The 14,887-nt window shown below is 48.3% G+C and overlaps 2 protein-coding genes across 3 annotated transcripts in view; both read left to right on the top strand.

The window, feature by feature from the left end:
* The window catches only part of METAP1D (methionyl aminopeptidase type 1D, mitochondrial), a 31,194-nt gene extending 22,039 nt beyond the window's left edge, over window positions 1–9,155 (top strand). For both annotated transcript variants that reach the window (XM_039700203.1, XM_039700196.1), the window contains exons 7-10: window positions 6,846–6,943; window positions 7,710–7,757; window positions 8,643–8,721; window positions 8,855–9,155. In XM_039700203.1, coding sequence (XP_039556137.1) covers window positions 6,846–6,943; window positions 7,710–7,757; window positions 8,643–8,721; window positions 8,855–8,933 — 304 coding nt within the window. In that variant the 3' untranslated portion in view covers window positions 8,934–9,155. The remainder of the gene's footprint in view (window positions 1–6,845; window positions 6,944–7,709; window positions 7,758–8,642; window positions 8,722–8,854) is intronic.
* A 3,530-nt stretch (window positions 9,156–12,685) lies between these two features.
* DLX1 (distal-less homeobox 1) lies at window positions 12,686–14,683 on the top strand. The gene is made up of 3 exons (XM_039700223.1): window positions 12,686–13,219; window positions 13,729–13,928; window positions 14,294–14,683. The coding sequence occupies exons 1-3, from the start codon at window positions 12,907–12,909 to the stop codon at window positions 14,546–14,548; spliced, it is 768 nt and encodes a 255-aa protein (XP_039556157.1). The 5' UTR covers window positions 12,686–12,906; the 3' UTR covers window positions 14,549–14,683.
* The last annotated feature ends 204 nt before the right edge of the window (window positions 14,684–14,887 follow it).

Here is a 14,887-nt window from a genome sequence, read left to right as displayed (position 1 = left end):
TTTTGTGGCTCTCATTCTTTTTTCCCCATTGAAGGCTATGAATGTAGAAAATTATCACAATTACTCATATAATTGAGCCTCTTTGTAGCAAGTGCAACTCCAGTAGCCTTTCTCCATCATGAAAATGGTTTCATTATAGGGTTTTTCATATTCTCTGACACCATCTACACAGAGGAACAGGCGTGCAGATGAGATGTACTAGGAACAGGGTAGATCAGTAAGGTCACAGTAGGAATAATTAGCTCTGCTATGGAAAGAGCATCTAGGCCTTTTACTGCTACATAAATGTACTGTCCATGGCTTTTAGTCACAAAAAAACTTACTAACAAATGGAGCTCCCGCCTACTACTTTGAAAAAAAGATTTGTATCAACACTACAATTTTCCATCATTAAGACTAATAACACAGAGCCTAGTATACATCAAGGGGAATAAAAAGAAAAATCTCACATTCAAGTGGCGGCTGGGTGCTGACCTTTGTTCCCTTTTTTTGTGTTCAACTTAACTCTTTACAAAAAAGAGCCACACGCCACACCAACATGCAGGTGAACTCCAGCTAGTGCTAGCAAAGCATGGCATTCAGTTGGAAAATCTGATAAATCTCCATGCAGGATAATGCATTTCATTACAGATTCACTACATTAATTCTAGCTGGTTTTTTTTTTTTTTTAAAAAAAAAAAAAAAAGGAGGAAGAAGAAAAAGAACAGAGTTGAATGTGACATTGGATTTTTGCTGTGTTGTTGCAGAGGTCAGTTTCCTTGCAAAATGTAAATATATAGTCAGTGTCCCCTTTACAAAGCAGATTAATTGAAGCTAGTAGCTATTCAAAACTGCATACGTAATAGCAGGTCATTAACTTTATTTCTCAAGATTTTATCGTGTTGACAATTTAAATGTGCTGATTTGTTTAGAACTACTTTAACACTCCCTCTGCTGAAAGCTCACCTTGGCTTGGTGAAGCTGTGTGTTTCAGGTTATTTGTCATTTGACATTTGCTTACAGACAGACATATAATACATATATATATATCAAAATCTCAAGTTTCACAAGAGTTAGGTATTATAAATGCCTGAGAACAAGCACCTACAAGCTGAAAACATTTAGGTCCAACAGAATGGAAATGTGTCTAAGTTTCTTTCATCAGTTTTTCTGTAAAGGTGCTCCAGTCATATCCAGAATGCATCTTATGCACAAATAATGAGAATATTTCCTTTCTACAGTAGGTTTCAGAATAATTATATTTCAGATTAAGTTTGCAGTCAATATTGGAACACAATCTTTGTCATGGAAGCTCAATAGCTGACACTGAGTATTTCACTGATAGCGGTTCATTCTTCCATCGGCTACAAGTTGCAAATAAAAGACTGCATGGATTTGTGAATTACTTTGCTTAGAAAAATTTGGATCTTTGCTTACCTCGTATCAAAACTATTGGTCAGTTCCTGTGTAAATGGAATTGGTCCCTATGGTCCATTTTCTTCTACTATTTCTGACATTTTCCGACAAAAAATATATCTAGTTTGAAATCTGCTTTTTAGAGAGTGAGTCTAAGTGCATGAAAGTGTTATGGGTGTAGAGAGCTAAAGAACTTAAAAGTGATGTTGTTAAATAAATCAAATTTCAGCTCCTACAAAAAATAGTAGTGATGAAAGTATTAATAAATGGTTTAAAATGTTTAACTAGTAAGTATATGTTTTGATATTAATTTAGAACAATATAAAGCAGATTTTTTAAAAAAATCTGTTTCTATCAGATTATGCACATTTAAACAATAAGTGGCTCAGGCAAAATAAGTCATTTTAATGTCATCTGTGATAGATTTTCCTTGACAGCTACTGTAAATTACAATTACACTGCTTCTCTCTGCACTTGAAAGTAAGCATTGCAATAAATTATCTTTTATTTCAATCCATCATGTCTGCTTTCAGAAACAGAGAACCTCAAATAAAAGTTCAGCACTATTGTAAGAAAAATACAGTAATTTGTGTTCCAGTTTGAAACTAAAATGTACCTCTCTTTCAAAAAACAATTGTTGGCTTTCAAAAATATTACTAATTATACCTCAACATTTATTGTCATTACAGGGAATCCCTGAACTTGTGCATTCCCTCAGTCTAGGATTACTATTCCAGAAAAAAAATCCCACTTGAATATTTTCCCAGTAGAATTTTGTAATTTCTCAAATTCAATACTATGGTACTATTCAAAATAGGGGTTTTTTATCACAATTAAATATAGTTTAGGATGAGTCTGGTGTCAATGCTTTAAAAAAAACCAAAAACAAGTATGCCATTCAGCAGCCAATTTGCTACTAATATAGCTAAGACAAACATGATTACTTCTAATTAAAAAAAAAATCAGATCCCTACATAAGAACACAATTATCATGGGGCTATTACCAGTTTCAGTGTTTCTCAAGTATATTCACTGCCAAGAAGTGTAAGACAAATTTGTTTAACAACTTCAGCCATTCATGTCATGCTGCTCTGCAGGACTGTTTTGGATAAGGTTTCATCCCTGGTAAGAGAAGCTGGCACTGTGGGAGAAGCATCCCTGGCTGAGGATCAGTTCACCAGGATGCTTATCCTTGGCAGCAAAGCAGTCTGTGCCATCTTGTCCAATCAGTCAAATTCTTTCTTCCCTTGTGCCACCACAGAGCCCAGAGAAGCAGTAGGAATCAGTGCTGAAAATTGGATTGTTTCACCTTTTTTTTTCTTCAGTGAGTGCTAAGAATACTAGACCAGACCTACCCTGATAAAAAGTGACAAAATTTGGTAAAAAAAGGAAAATGCTCCTCTAGGTGCACCCAGAGGGTATCTACACAGCACAGCTCCCTAAGGAAATTCTTTCAACCTGCTTTTCAGCTTAACAGAAGGGATTTATCACCCAAGAGTTCCTTTGAGGGGAAGCTTGAGTATAGGGGAAAGCTTTCTAGAGAGTCAGTCCTGCCTGTTCCTCCTTTGTGGCAATTTCCCTGTTAGGCTGCTGTCAGGACAGCAATGCATGTCTCCACACTTATCCCTCCTTTCAGAGAATTAGCTGTTGTCTGGCAACATGGGAAGAGGATGCTCAGATGGCAACTGACACCTATCTCTCCTGTCTCCACTCTCTGAAGGCTGACACGAGCATCTGACAGGCTCTGCCAATGGCTTCAGGAGGATAGCTGGGCCCTCGGTGATGTTCCTTTGCCAGCTGGGTCACTGCTGATCCATGCCAATGCCAGACACTTGGCCTGGCTTTGCCATCAGCAAAAGAAAAGCAGCACTGCAGCTACTCTTGACTCCTCAGCCACTGCGCTAGAACACATGGCAGCAAAACATAAAACCAATTACTGGGCTCACGAAATAATTGTGTTTTAATCCTGCCCAATTCACCTCTGCCCAGATATACAACAAAGATCAATATGTGTGATAATAAATGTTGTCAATGGGTATTTTTAACAGTGATTATTCTGAGGAACGTTTTTTTTTCTCTTGATGCCATCTTGTGAGTGTACATCTGCTGCCCCTGGAAATGATTTGCTGGGATGTACCTCATCCTAAGGGGAACTGGCAGACTGGCACATCCTTTCCTGTAGCAGATGCCAGGCAGCCCAGCTCAGCCATGCCAGCCTCTGCCTCCTGCCTTCACTGCTTCCCCACTTGCAATCAGGGCTCCTCCAGCTGTCTCCTCCAGCTTACGCTGCCTGTCTACAAGAAGCATCTGATGAAGTTGGGGCTGCAGTCTTGTAAGATTGTCTCATGGGAAAGCTGCAAAGAAAGGCCACCACAGACAGACAGGTCCCGAGCTGGGCAGTGAGACAGCGAGACCAAAATGTTGAGCTGTTGTCAGCAAGAAATGGTAAATGTGTGCAAAAAAGCTCCACTCTCTGGCATCTTGATTTTTTAATCAGATTCCACAGCCTGGGAATCCTGGAGACCAGAGAGGCTAACCAAGACCACTAGTTCAATTCACTCTTCTCAGAGCTGTCTCCAAGTTACAGCCAACATGTACATTTACAGGATTACCTGTGCAAGTTGTAGCTAGGATTAGCAGCTTTGTTTTGTTATGAAAGCTGCATGTTTTACTGTAACTCCACAAGGATGTAAGAGCTCACTGGGATTTATTAAAAACTCCAAAGTAAAGCTAGTAGATGTGGAGAGAAACGCCCGAAGCTCATGCAAATACTAAAAGCAGATTGAAAATGGCTGAATTTCATACCTGCAGCTTATTTTCTGTGTGTTACTTCAGGTCTGTTGACCATGTTACATTTTATGTAGAGAATACCAAGGCTCTGTATGTAAAAAAGAGGGCAGAAGGGGGGCACAGTGTCTGTCAGTGTAGATGTCAATGCCCTGTGAGCTCTGGGATCCCCTCTTTTGATCACAGACAGTAACCACTGAAGTACTGATGCTAACAGAGTTGTTTTCAATCTGTTTGGCAAGAAAGTGGTAGAATTCACTGTTGAGATGCATATGAACCATTTCTTTGACTGCATGAGGAGAGGATACTGTTGTAACACTGCCTTCTGTGTGCCCAACACACAGCTCCTGCTGCTACTGCCACCCTCCTTGGCAGCAGCTGAATGCTGAGGCTGGAGCTTCCCCTGCTCACTGGAAAGTATGCAGCCATGGTGCTCAGAAGAACAGATGCACAGAGAGAAACTATTTCTGTTTTGCTACAGAACATGGATTTTTCTGGAAGAAAAAATCCTGTAGTAATAAAAAAAATGACCATGCTCTGTAAGTGGTCAGGGATCCCATGTAAGGACATCAGCAAAGCTGAACAGTTAGTGTGATTGTTTATGATTTTGCAAAAAGACTGGCAGAAGAAGATGAAAGAAAACTTTATCACATGTTGCATGAATGGTTTCTCCCATCTCTCTTCAGAGAATCACTTCACTCATATGGGAATCATCATCTGCATTGCTCTGGGCTTGGTCACTGGAGATCTTGGATTTTTTGTATGTTTCTGAGGAATCTGGCTTTCTAACTCATCACCATTCCCTGTACTTCTTGCTTGACCTTCAGCAGCATCATAGCCAGCAGCCAAGACTCTGACCCAGATATGGGGAACATGAATAGAAAGGCAGGGGAGAAAGTATTTTCTGTCTGTAGTAGGACTTCTCATTGCATAATCCTTCATGAGTTTTTTCAAAATAATTGATGTATAAAGTTTATGTGTATATAAATTATTTATAAAGCCTGGACTTTGAGTGCAAACAAATTGAGCCCCAATTTCTAGCTTTATCGGTAATCCTCTTTGCCAGTACTTTGGAGTTTGGGGGTACCTAAACCTGAAATTTCTATTCTTCTCCAGAGTTAATGAAAAAATGTAATGAGTCTTTTTATCAGAGCAATAAAAAGGTAGAAGGTAATATACGAATCCTGTTAAAATATGTTCTAAGGTCTGAACACTGCAGCATTAACCAACTCTACTCTCTCATTGCCATTTAACTGTGGTGGAGCAGCATGTCCCTCAATTGAGTGGCATTAAATTCTGGGACGATGACCCATGGGCACTGGAGCCAGCACTGCAGAGTCTGTGGAGCCTGGTGTGCAAAGGTGATTACTTTGTACAGCAAGCTGAGGCCACTTTGCACCTGAATAAAAGCTACCCCATGGGGATTAACAGGCTTTAATTTCTGCAACAGCTTTATCTTTAGTTGAGTTTTCTAACTTTTCCAGCTTTTCACCTGTAGTGAAACTGTGAGAGTGCATTTCCTAAGATATAAATACAGACACTCCTGAAGTTCTTCGGTGCCTACCTTAATTCAAAGGAGCAAATGAAGCTTTTGAAGTTATAGGCAAAATCTCTTCAGGCTAAGTGCGTTCCTGTCCTGCTCCCGTTTGATTTTAGAAATAGGATGGGAGTGATATGCAGGGACAAGGATAACTTTCTTGTCACTTCTAATCCATCTCCAGATCTTCATGAATCTCTGCATTTTTCTGGTTTGGATACAGGCAGGCCTCCTGTCTGAGCTGCCTCAAATCACTGTGTCCACCACTGCCTCCACCACTGCTTGAGTACAGCGAGACCCTGAAAGTGAAGCCTGCAGACATGTGGTGGGCAGCAGCCAGAGCATACCCCTTGTCTCTCCAGGTCCTCCAGTTTTGGGGAACTGGGATAGGAATTTGCTTTCCTGCCATGGGTAGGGATCAGTGCTCAGCCATGGTCCTGTAGGCTGTTCTCAGAGATGCTTCTCCCTGAGGCAGGCCATGAAAGGCAGGGCAGATCTCTCAGGCAGAACTGAAATACTGTAATTGTTATTATTTGGTTTTGCCTCTGTGGCAATAGATTCATTAGAAATACCTTGTTATTTAGCATACATCTATTTGCTGAACTTTCAATACGTTTTTATACTAAATGTTTGAAGTATTATGAAAGCAAAGTAGTAGGGCTCTTAACTCTCCCTGTTGGCAGCAGGAGCCTCTTCTCCTGCAGGAAACCCAGTGCAGGCCCTTGGGTATGCAGCCCAGCACAGACTCTGCACTTACAGGGAGCTCGGCAGAGGCTGTGCTTTGGTGCTGTGCTGAGGCCTTGGCTGCCCGACTTGGCAACTTCAGCTGTGCCATCTTAAAATGAGTTCTCAGTGTGCTTGTGGAAAAGGTTACCCTCCATCGAGCAGGGAGACAACACACTGCCGTTTTACTTAGCAGGGCTGGCACGGGAGCTACCAGCCTCTGTTGGCAGGCGTGTTAACTCTGAAACCTAACAATGGCTCAGCCGTGCTCCCTTCAATGACTCTCTTTCGGAACGGTGGCAAAGTGTGACCCGGTGTCACAACGCGGTAGCAGGGGCTGGGGCCGTCTAGCGGGGATGGTGGTGGGGGCACGCACCCTGACAGATCGTCTTTGCCCCCACAGCTCCCTGGCATGGCAAGGTGGCTTCCAGGTCTGCCCCTTCTTCGTCGGCCACGGCATCGGGTCGTACTTTCACGGGCACCCCGAGGTGTGGCACCACGGTAAGCGGCCCCCGCCCGCCGGGCCCGTCTTCCCCCGCTCCGCTGGGGGCACGCACCCTGACAGATCGTCTTTGCCCCCACAGCTCCCTGGCATGGCAAGGTGGCTTCCAGGTCTGCCCCTTCTTCGTCGGCCACGGCATCGGGTCGTACTTTCACGGGCACCCCGAGGTGTGGCACCACGGTAAGCGGCCCCCGCCAGCCGGGCCCGTCTTCCCCCGCTCCGCCCGGGCGATGAGGGCTCCGGGGAGGGGGAGAGGGAGGGCGGTAAAGCGAGCAGAGCCCCCCCCACACACACACCCAGCACGCCGCCGGGCCGGCGGTGGGGAGATTAAATCGCTGGGAACCCGGAGGGCATCCCCGGCCTCGTTTTCTGAGGGTCGCGTGGGTATTTATGAGGACAAGTCTCTCGTTTACGGAGTGGCCGGGGCAGCTGAGCCCCGGAGCGCCCTGTCCCGCGCTCCGCGTCCCGCCCGCGCCCGAGCCGCGCCGGCAAAGTTTGTCACGGGGCAAAGGAAAATCTCTGCTAAAACGTGAGCGCTCCCGGCCTGCACGGAGCCGCCGTCGGGGTGGTCTCGCTGCGGCCGGGGTGGGATCGCTTTCGGCGGGTGCTCCGGCTCATAACGGGGCTCGGATGCACAGTACCTGCGAGCTAAAAAGGGGTTTAAACAAAGGGCTTGGTTGCGCTCTCTTAAAAAAAAAAAAAAAAAAAAAAAAAAAAAAAGACCCAAGATGCATAAACGCTGGTTTGTTTTTTTTTCTTTTGTAGCCAATGACAGTGATTTGTTAATGGAAGAGGGAATGGCGTTCACAATAGGTTAGTAACTCTCTGCTATGGTTTTCTGTTAAAAAGCACACACGGAGCAGCCCATATCTGTAACATTTCTTTATTGAGATGTAGCAATAACCGTGCAGACAGGGGGACGTCGGTGAGATTGACCTCTTAGGAAATAGATTAAGATATAATTTTTTAAAATGCGTTAGAAACTGTTAGGATTAAATAATTTTCAAATTACAAGATTTAAAGAATGAAATGTTAATTATCAATTTTGCTAATATTTGACTCCTATTTTTGGCAAGGCAGAGACTCTGCCGGCACACTTGATTTGAGGAGGGTGAGAAGGATGCGATCGTGTCCCCGAAGCCGAGCAGCCTGGTGGCACTTAGTCATTCGCTGCCTTCCAGAGCTGCTGTTGGGTTTGGGGACTGCGGCGGCGGTAAGCAGCCGGAGCCTCGCCCCGCAGACTGATCGTGCTCACTTCCAGTCGTGGAGAACTGCTGGGGGAAAAGCCTTCGTTCTCACTGTGTGGCTAAATGGCGCGGCAATTAGAAGGAAATAAGAAAATTGTTGTTTTGCTGGTTTAATGAACATTTTAAGCCTGTTTTAAAAATTCGAATATTTAAAACTATCTGTTGTTTATAAATGTGGTTGGTGCTTTGGTTATTATCCACACGGTCTTAATTAAAGCTTGATTAAAATTCCATGCTTTTACAAAAGAGAAATGGGCAACTTCCTACCTTGCTGTTTTGTCTTCCTTTTTAGTTCACATTTTAGTGTGTCAAGAGAATGCCAGCCCAGGGAGCTGGGACCTGTATGGAAGGGGAGCTACCTGCCCCCCTCTTTTTGGTTGTTTCACAATCCATACAGGAGTGCAACTAACTTTAGAATACTTTTTTTTTCTTCTTTTTTTCCTTGCTGCAGAGCCAATAATAATGGAAGGATCCCCTGAATTTAAGATTCTGGAGGACAAATGGACTGCAATTTCTGTAGACAATAAAAGGTGCCTGATTTTATTTTTTGGTATTTCCTAAGACATGGAACTCATCGCTGACAGGCAAAAAAACCCAAGCAGATGAGTTTCCAGGCATGGTGAATGTGTTTTCCCCCTCATAACTGCTAAATGTGAATTTCAGATCGGCACAATTTGAACATACCCTGGTGATTACCTCAGAGGGAGCAGAAATCCTCACTAAACTGGTGGAAGAAGCCTAAAGATGGAGCAAGAAGTGGAGAGACTTGCTGTACTTCTGGGATTTCAAGTTTCACTCGGGACAGAGAAGAGGTTTCTGTAATTTCTGAGGGGAATGGCTGTTGCATAAGTCACTCCAGGGGACAGAAAAAGCAATTTGAGGGGTTGGCTCTGGACATAGTTCTTTCTGTATATTACCTGGTGAGTATTTAATAAAAGTCTTTAGTTTTTTTGTGACCCTAGGAGCAGCCATGCCCAGTCTGCAAGTGGCAAAGGATTTGGGTTATTTGGGGTTAGGGGCAGAAAGTGGTGCCCCCTCTTCCAAATCCTATGTGGAGCAAATAGATATCAGATGATACAGTCTTTAAGCAGTTGAGAGGACAGAGAAACATAGCATTTTCCCTTTATAGATGAGGCACAGAGTCAATTTGTCTTCATTGTGATTAACACAGTGTTGTTTCCCAGGCTGTAACTTCTACTAGGATGGAAAAAAGTTTCCTGAGCGCATCAGGCAGAGGGAGCAGACTCTTCCCAGCATCATTCCCAGCAGCAATCCCCTGCTTCTTGCCCCTTTTTACACAGCACAAAAAGTGATTAAAAATGAGATGCAAAGCATGCCTCTCCGGGGATCAATAATTGCCCTGCTTGAAAAATTAGCCAGTTTGGGGTAATCACTGCTCTGTGGTGCCCATGTTGGTTAAGGGAGAGGCACTCTACAGTTTAAGCATTTTATGGAGGCAGAGGAGTTTGCAGTCTGGAAGAGGAGTCCTGACTCCTGCACGGAGTTTGGAACCGATGGACCTCACGAGCTGCGGTCTCACTGGACCCTGTGCTCTCTGCAGTCCTGTCCAGGCCTGCCAGCCGTGCAGGGGTTGATTTGCAGTTTAGCCAGCTGCTGACTGCCCCGTGGCACCAAACAAGCCTCACATTGATATTTGGAGGCTACCAGAGCAGGACCTGGGCCTGTGAAAGGTGGGGTAGCCTTGGAGATCATTAAAGGACTTCCAGAAGTTCCCCAGGCCTATGGCAACAGTGGTGCTGTGCTGTTTGGCACAAGTGACTTGGCCCTCACTGCAGGCAGAGGGGGTCGCATGCTGAGGGCTGGCCAGTTGCACATTCAGGCAACCAGAGTGGCTCAGTGCTGGCTCTCTCAGTGGTCCTGGACAGAAGTAAGCTGCTTTCTTACAGCTCTACTCTGCTGTTTACTTCCATTCAAGTACATTGAACTCTCAGCTCTAATAGTTTCTAACAGCAGCTTTTCAAAAAGCGGGGACCCCCCTCCCTGAATGTGGCTAACACCGCGGGGCAGCTACTCAGCTTCATCCTCCCCGAGAGGAGCTTGGAAGGCCATAAAACCTGCAAAACAAACGATGCAGCCAAGTTTACAAATACGCAGAGATTAAACAGTGCGAAGGACGGTCGGCATTGCCTGGAGGGGCATGTGTTTTGTTCCCTTACGTTCCATCGCCCAGCCGCGCTGCCCGCTCTGAGGGGCGCTGGCAGCAGCAGGGTGTCCGGCGCGTCCCGGGAGGCGCACCAGAGGTGCTTCCCGTGGATTTTGGCCACGCCGGGAGCCCCTGGATGGCACCGCAGGTGCCATGTTTCTCACCATCGTCTGCCCTTTGCCCCCTGTCCTGCTCTTACCGCAGCGACAGAGCAACCGGGAGCAGGGAACCCCCCGCAGCCCATCGTAGGGGGACTGCCGGCAGCTCCTGGTAATCACTGAGCCCTGAAGTCCCGCCGGTAACTCTGCTGGGACTGCGAGTTTTACCGGCCGCTGCGGAGCGCTGGCGGCCAGCCGGAGGCATTGATAGCGCACCTTTGTAATCCTAATTACCCATGAGACTGAAGAGATGTCTCGGCTGTTCGGAGACAGCCAGCGCCTCGCACAAGCCCATCATGCCGAAGGTGTTGCCGGGCCCGCACGATGAGAGCCCCGACGTGGCGGTCGCTCCCGCGGGGTCAGGACGTCCTGCGGCCGCGGCCCCTCGGCGCCCGCCGGAGCCGCGCTCACCGGGACCACGGAGGGGCGGGGGCCCTGCTCTGCAGGACGGGGGCGAGAAGAGCCTCACCGACCGCGGGGCTTTGGCGGCGTTGGGCGGACTGCGGTTCGCCCCGGAACTGCCTGCGTCCGGCCGATCAGAGAATTCGGCAGTCCCGGCGGACGCGGAGCGGCTCTCTGCAGTTGTCAGGCTGAGGCCGGCGGAGGCGCCGGAGCTGCCGGGGCGCCCTGTTCCCTGCCCGGCCAAGCTCGCTGACCCGCCTCGGGTGGTCACTTCCACGGCCAGGAGGGCAGAGCTGGCTGGCGGGGGGCACCGTGTGCGTGCGGAAACACCGTCACTGCCCCTTCTGCGCCAAGCCTCGGAGAGTTAGTGGGAGTGAACTTAGCGTATTGCGAGCAAATTAAAAAAAAACCCAAAAAACAAAAAAAAAACCACACCAAAACATTGAGGGGGGAAAAAAAAGGAGGGGGGGGGAAGGAGGTAAAAGCGTCGTTAGGAAACGGGCAATTAAAACCGACAGAGCCACTAATGAAAGGAGGAAAAAAAAAAAAAGGGAGCAGAGGGGCTCGCTTGTGCCAGCTTTGCACAGTCAGGGGCCGGCTGCTTCAAGGGCCGTCGCTGCCCGAAGGAGCCTGAACACGGTGCGGGCTCCGTCGGGGGTGCCCAAGCCCCGCTGCCGGCGCTAGTACCTCTAACGACATCAACGCTGCGATTTGTTTTGAATGTTCATTTTTATTGGTGTTCTCCCTTTGCCAAAATGTGCTTGATTACATAGATGTAGTGCAGTGATAACTGCGCACCCTAGACAGCCTAGGTGTAACCGGGAAAGTTCAGCCCAGGCCAGATCAAATCCCAGGCTGTTTAATGCTGGAAGGCTGCATGTTGCTATTAGTGTTAAATATATGGCTAATTATGCGTATGAAAATTAAACATCAGTGTTATGCTAATGGGGCCGCCTTCAGCTGTGGATCAGAGCACTTGAGACTAGCATTTAATCAAATGAATCAGTAACTAATACATCTGCACGTGTGAACTTTCACAAGATCATTTTCCTGTTACAGTCACACCGCAGAATTATGAAAGAAATAATTATCAACACTTTCTAATTATCTAGCGAAGTAATTTGGGATTCATCGTGGGCTTTCTGGGGAGGATCTCCTAAGTCCCACCTCATTTACCGCTCACGCACGCGGAAGTTTTCATTTTAAGCTCAAATGCGCCGTTGGGCCCTTTCAGGGGGACTTTGTTTGGTTGGATGGATTTTTTCCCTTTAAAGCGAGAACGGCAATGGGCGGGCGGCGCGATCTGGAGCTGCGGACGGCGCTGGGACGCGCGGGCCGGGCCCGAGAGCCCCTGGCTCCCGCGGGGCCCGGCGGGCGGGGGCCGCTCGCTTTGTCCGCGGGTGCCGCCGCCTCTGCCGGAGCGGGGCGGGCAGCTGCAAAGCCCCTGCAGCCCGCCGAGCCGGCCGAGCACGGCTGCGGTCCCCTCCGCGGCGAGGGGCGGCGAGGGGCGCGGGGGGTTGCGGTGCCTTCCGCCTAAGTCCGGCTCGGCGCCTTCGGTGTCCGGCGGCGGGAGCGGGCGGCCTGCGATGGGAGCGGGCTCCGGGCCGGCCGGGAGCGGGGCGCGCCGCGGCCGCCGCCGGCGCTCGGGCAAGCGCGGCGCTGCCAGCCCGGCTCTCCGCGCTCACCGGGGTCCGGGCGAGCCCCGAGCGCCTCGGACCAATCCAAAGCGATTATGCAAGACGGCGGACCAATCAGCTCCGCCGTCTCATGAATATTCATAGACTTGGCTGAGTCAAAGCTTTTAGGCGAGTTTGTGTAGATCTACAGCATCATGCTTAGACTTTTCAAAGAGACAAACTCCATTTTCTTATGAATGGAAAGTGAAAAACCCTGTTTCGCTTAAATTGGGTTCTTTCCTGTCCTGAGAAACACAACAGACCCCAAAAAGGCAAGCTGAAGAGAGAACACACACACAGACCAAGCGACAAGAAATGACCATGACTACCATGCCAGAGAGTCTAAATAGCCCCGTCTCAGGGAAGGCTGTCTTTATGGAGTTTGGGCCGCCCAGCCAGCAAATGTCTCCTTCTCCCATGTCCCACGGACACTATTCCATGCACTGTTTACACTCCGCGGGCCACTCTCAGCCTGACAGCTCGTACAGCACAGCTTCGTCCTTCTCCCGACCGCTGGGCTACCCCTATGTGAACTCGGTCAGCAGCCACTCGACCAACCCCTACATCAGTTCAGTGCAGTCCTACCCCAACAGCTCCAGCCTGACTCAGACCCGGTTAGAGGAGACAGGTAGGTGCACTCGGCTTTGGGGAGGGGGGGGAGGGGAGGAGGGAAGGCAAGGAGGGAGGGAGGGTGTTGTATTAAAAAAAATCTATCGGGGGAAAAAATTAAATTAAATTACAAAATATTAGTCAAGAGAGGCTGAGAATCACAGGGGACCAATACACAGAGCACACAATGCTTGGCTGGAAAAGAAACCAACCCAGATGTGCACGTATTAGTCTTCGTAATTATTTATTGCGTAGCGCTATAAACAATGTATGCAATTAAGGGTAATTAAACCTAAACTGCAGCCTGTAAAAATAGCAAACTTTCGCTGGGAAGAAGCCTGGGCTGCCATAATCGCCCGGAGCCTTTGTTAGCGTTACTCGAGCTTCACTTTTCTTCCTTCTCATTATTGTTATTGTCGATGTTGCTGTTGTTATTGTTACTGCTGCTGCTGCTGCTATTACTGTTACTGCTATTATTGCTATCGCTGCTATTATTATTATTTATTCTGCGTCGTTTGTTGTTTGTAGGGGCCGAATCGGAGAAAAGCACTGTGGTAGAAGGAGGGGAAGTTCGCTTTAATGGGAAAGGGAAAAAAATCCGCAAACCCAGGACTATTTACTCCAGTTTGCAGCTACAGGCTTTGAACAGGAGGTTCCAGCAGACTCAGTACCTGGCTCTTCCCGAAAGAGCCGAGCTCGCAGCCTCTCTGGGACTCACCCAGACCCAGGTACAGCTGCGACTGAGTCGGCCCCTCTCTCGTGTCCCCTCCGTGTCCCCACCGTGAGCGTGGGAGGCCACACGCGTAACGCGCCCGGGTCACAGCCGTGGGCAGCGGGGCCCGGGGAGGCACCGTCCCGCCGCGGGGGCTCCCGGTGCTGTGGAAGCCCCCGCAGAGGCCGCCGCAGTGGGCCCAGGGGCTCCCGCTGGGGGCCTTGGTGTCACAAAACAACACAGCACGGGGGGGGGAATGAGGGAGAGAAGCTGGGGGGCCGCCGGGTGCGGGGGTCCGCCGTGCCTTGCGAGGGATGGAGGGATGGAGGGATGCTGGACCGTACCGAGGGATCCTGAACCCTGCTCCGCTCCCCTTTGCAGGTGAAGATTTGGTTTCAGAACAAGCGCTCCAAATTCAAGAAGCTGATGAAGCAAGGAGGGGCCGCCCTGGAGAGCAGCGCCTTGACCAACGGCAGGGCTCTCTCGGGCAGCTCGCCACCCGTGCCTCCAGTGTGGAATACCACCTCCGCCTCCGGTAAGGCCTCGTCGGGGACCCCGGGCACCTACATCCCCAGCTACACGTCGTGGTACCCTTCGGCCCACCAAGAAGCTATGCAGCAGCCGCAACTGATGTGATTATATATACGTTTTCCCCTAACGCAAGCACTCTCGGTCCCGAAAAGAATTAAAATTATTACAGGAAAAGAAACTCAAAAAAACCAAAACAAAACAAAAAAAGAAACTAAGTCAAATAAAAGGAAAGGAAAAAAATGAGGGGGAAAGAGAGAGAGAATTAAAATTAAAAAAAAAAAAAACAACCCACAAAAGAAACCCAAGCAAACAAACAAACAGGAGGTCTCTTGCCCATCCAGCCATTAGGACGCTGCACGGTAGCTCGGTGCAGGAGAGCACAGATGTGATGCGGGCCGGTTCCCACCGCTGACAGCTGACGGAGCGGCCCCGAGCACCGCACAA

The sequence above is a fragment of the Passer montanus genome, unplaced genomic scaffold (genome assembly GCF_014805655.1).
Source record: "Passer montanus isolate IOZ18808 unplaced genomic scaffold, ASM1480565v1 scaffold1, whole genome shotgun sequence".
Lineage (NCBI taxonomy): Eukaryota > Metazoa > Chordata > Aves > Passeriformes > Passeridae > Passer > Passer montanus.
The sequence above is the reverse complement of the archived record's forward strand: the minus strand, read 5'-3'. Positions and strand labels throughout refer to the sequence as shown.

What these genes read in the sequence shown, in the direction of transcription:
- DLX1 (XM_039700223.1), top strand. Translation starts at nt 12,907, where the DNA reads ATGACCATGACTACCATGCCAGAGAGTCTAAATAGCCCCGTCTCAGGG. An exon ending in GACCCGGTTAGAGGAGACAG is followed by an intron (nt 13,220 to 13,728) that starts GTAGGTGCACTC and finishes TGTTGTTTGTAG; the next exon opens with GGGCCGAATCGGAGAAAAGC. An exon ending in TGGGACTCACCCAGACCCAG is followed by an intron (nt 13,929 to 14,293) that starts GTACAGCTGCGA and finishes TCCCCTTTGCAG; the next exon opens with GTGAAGATTTGGTTTCAGAA.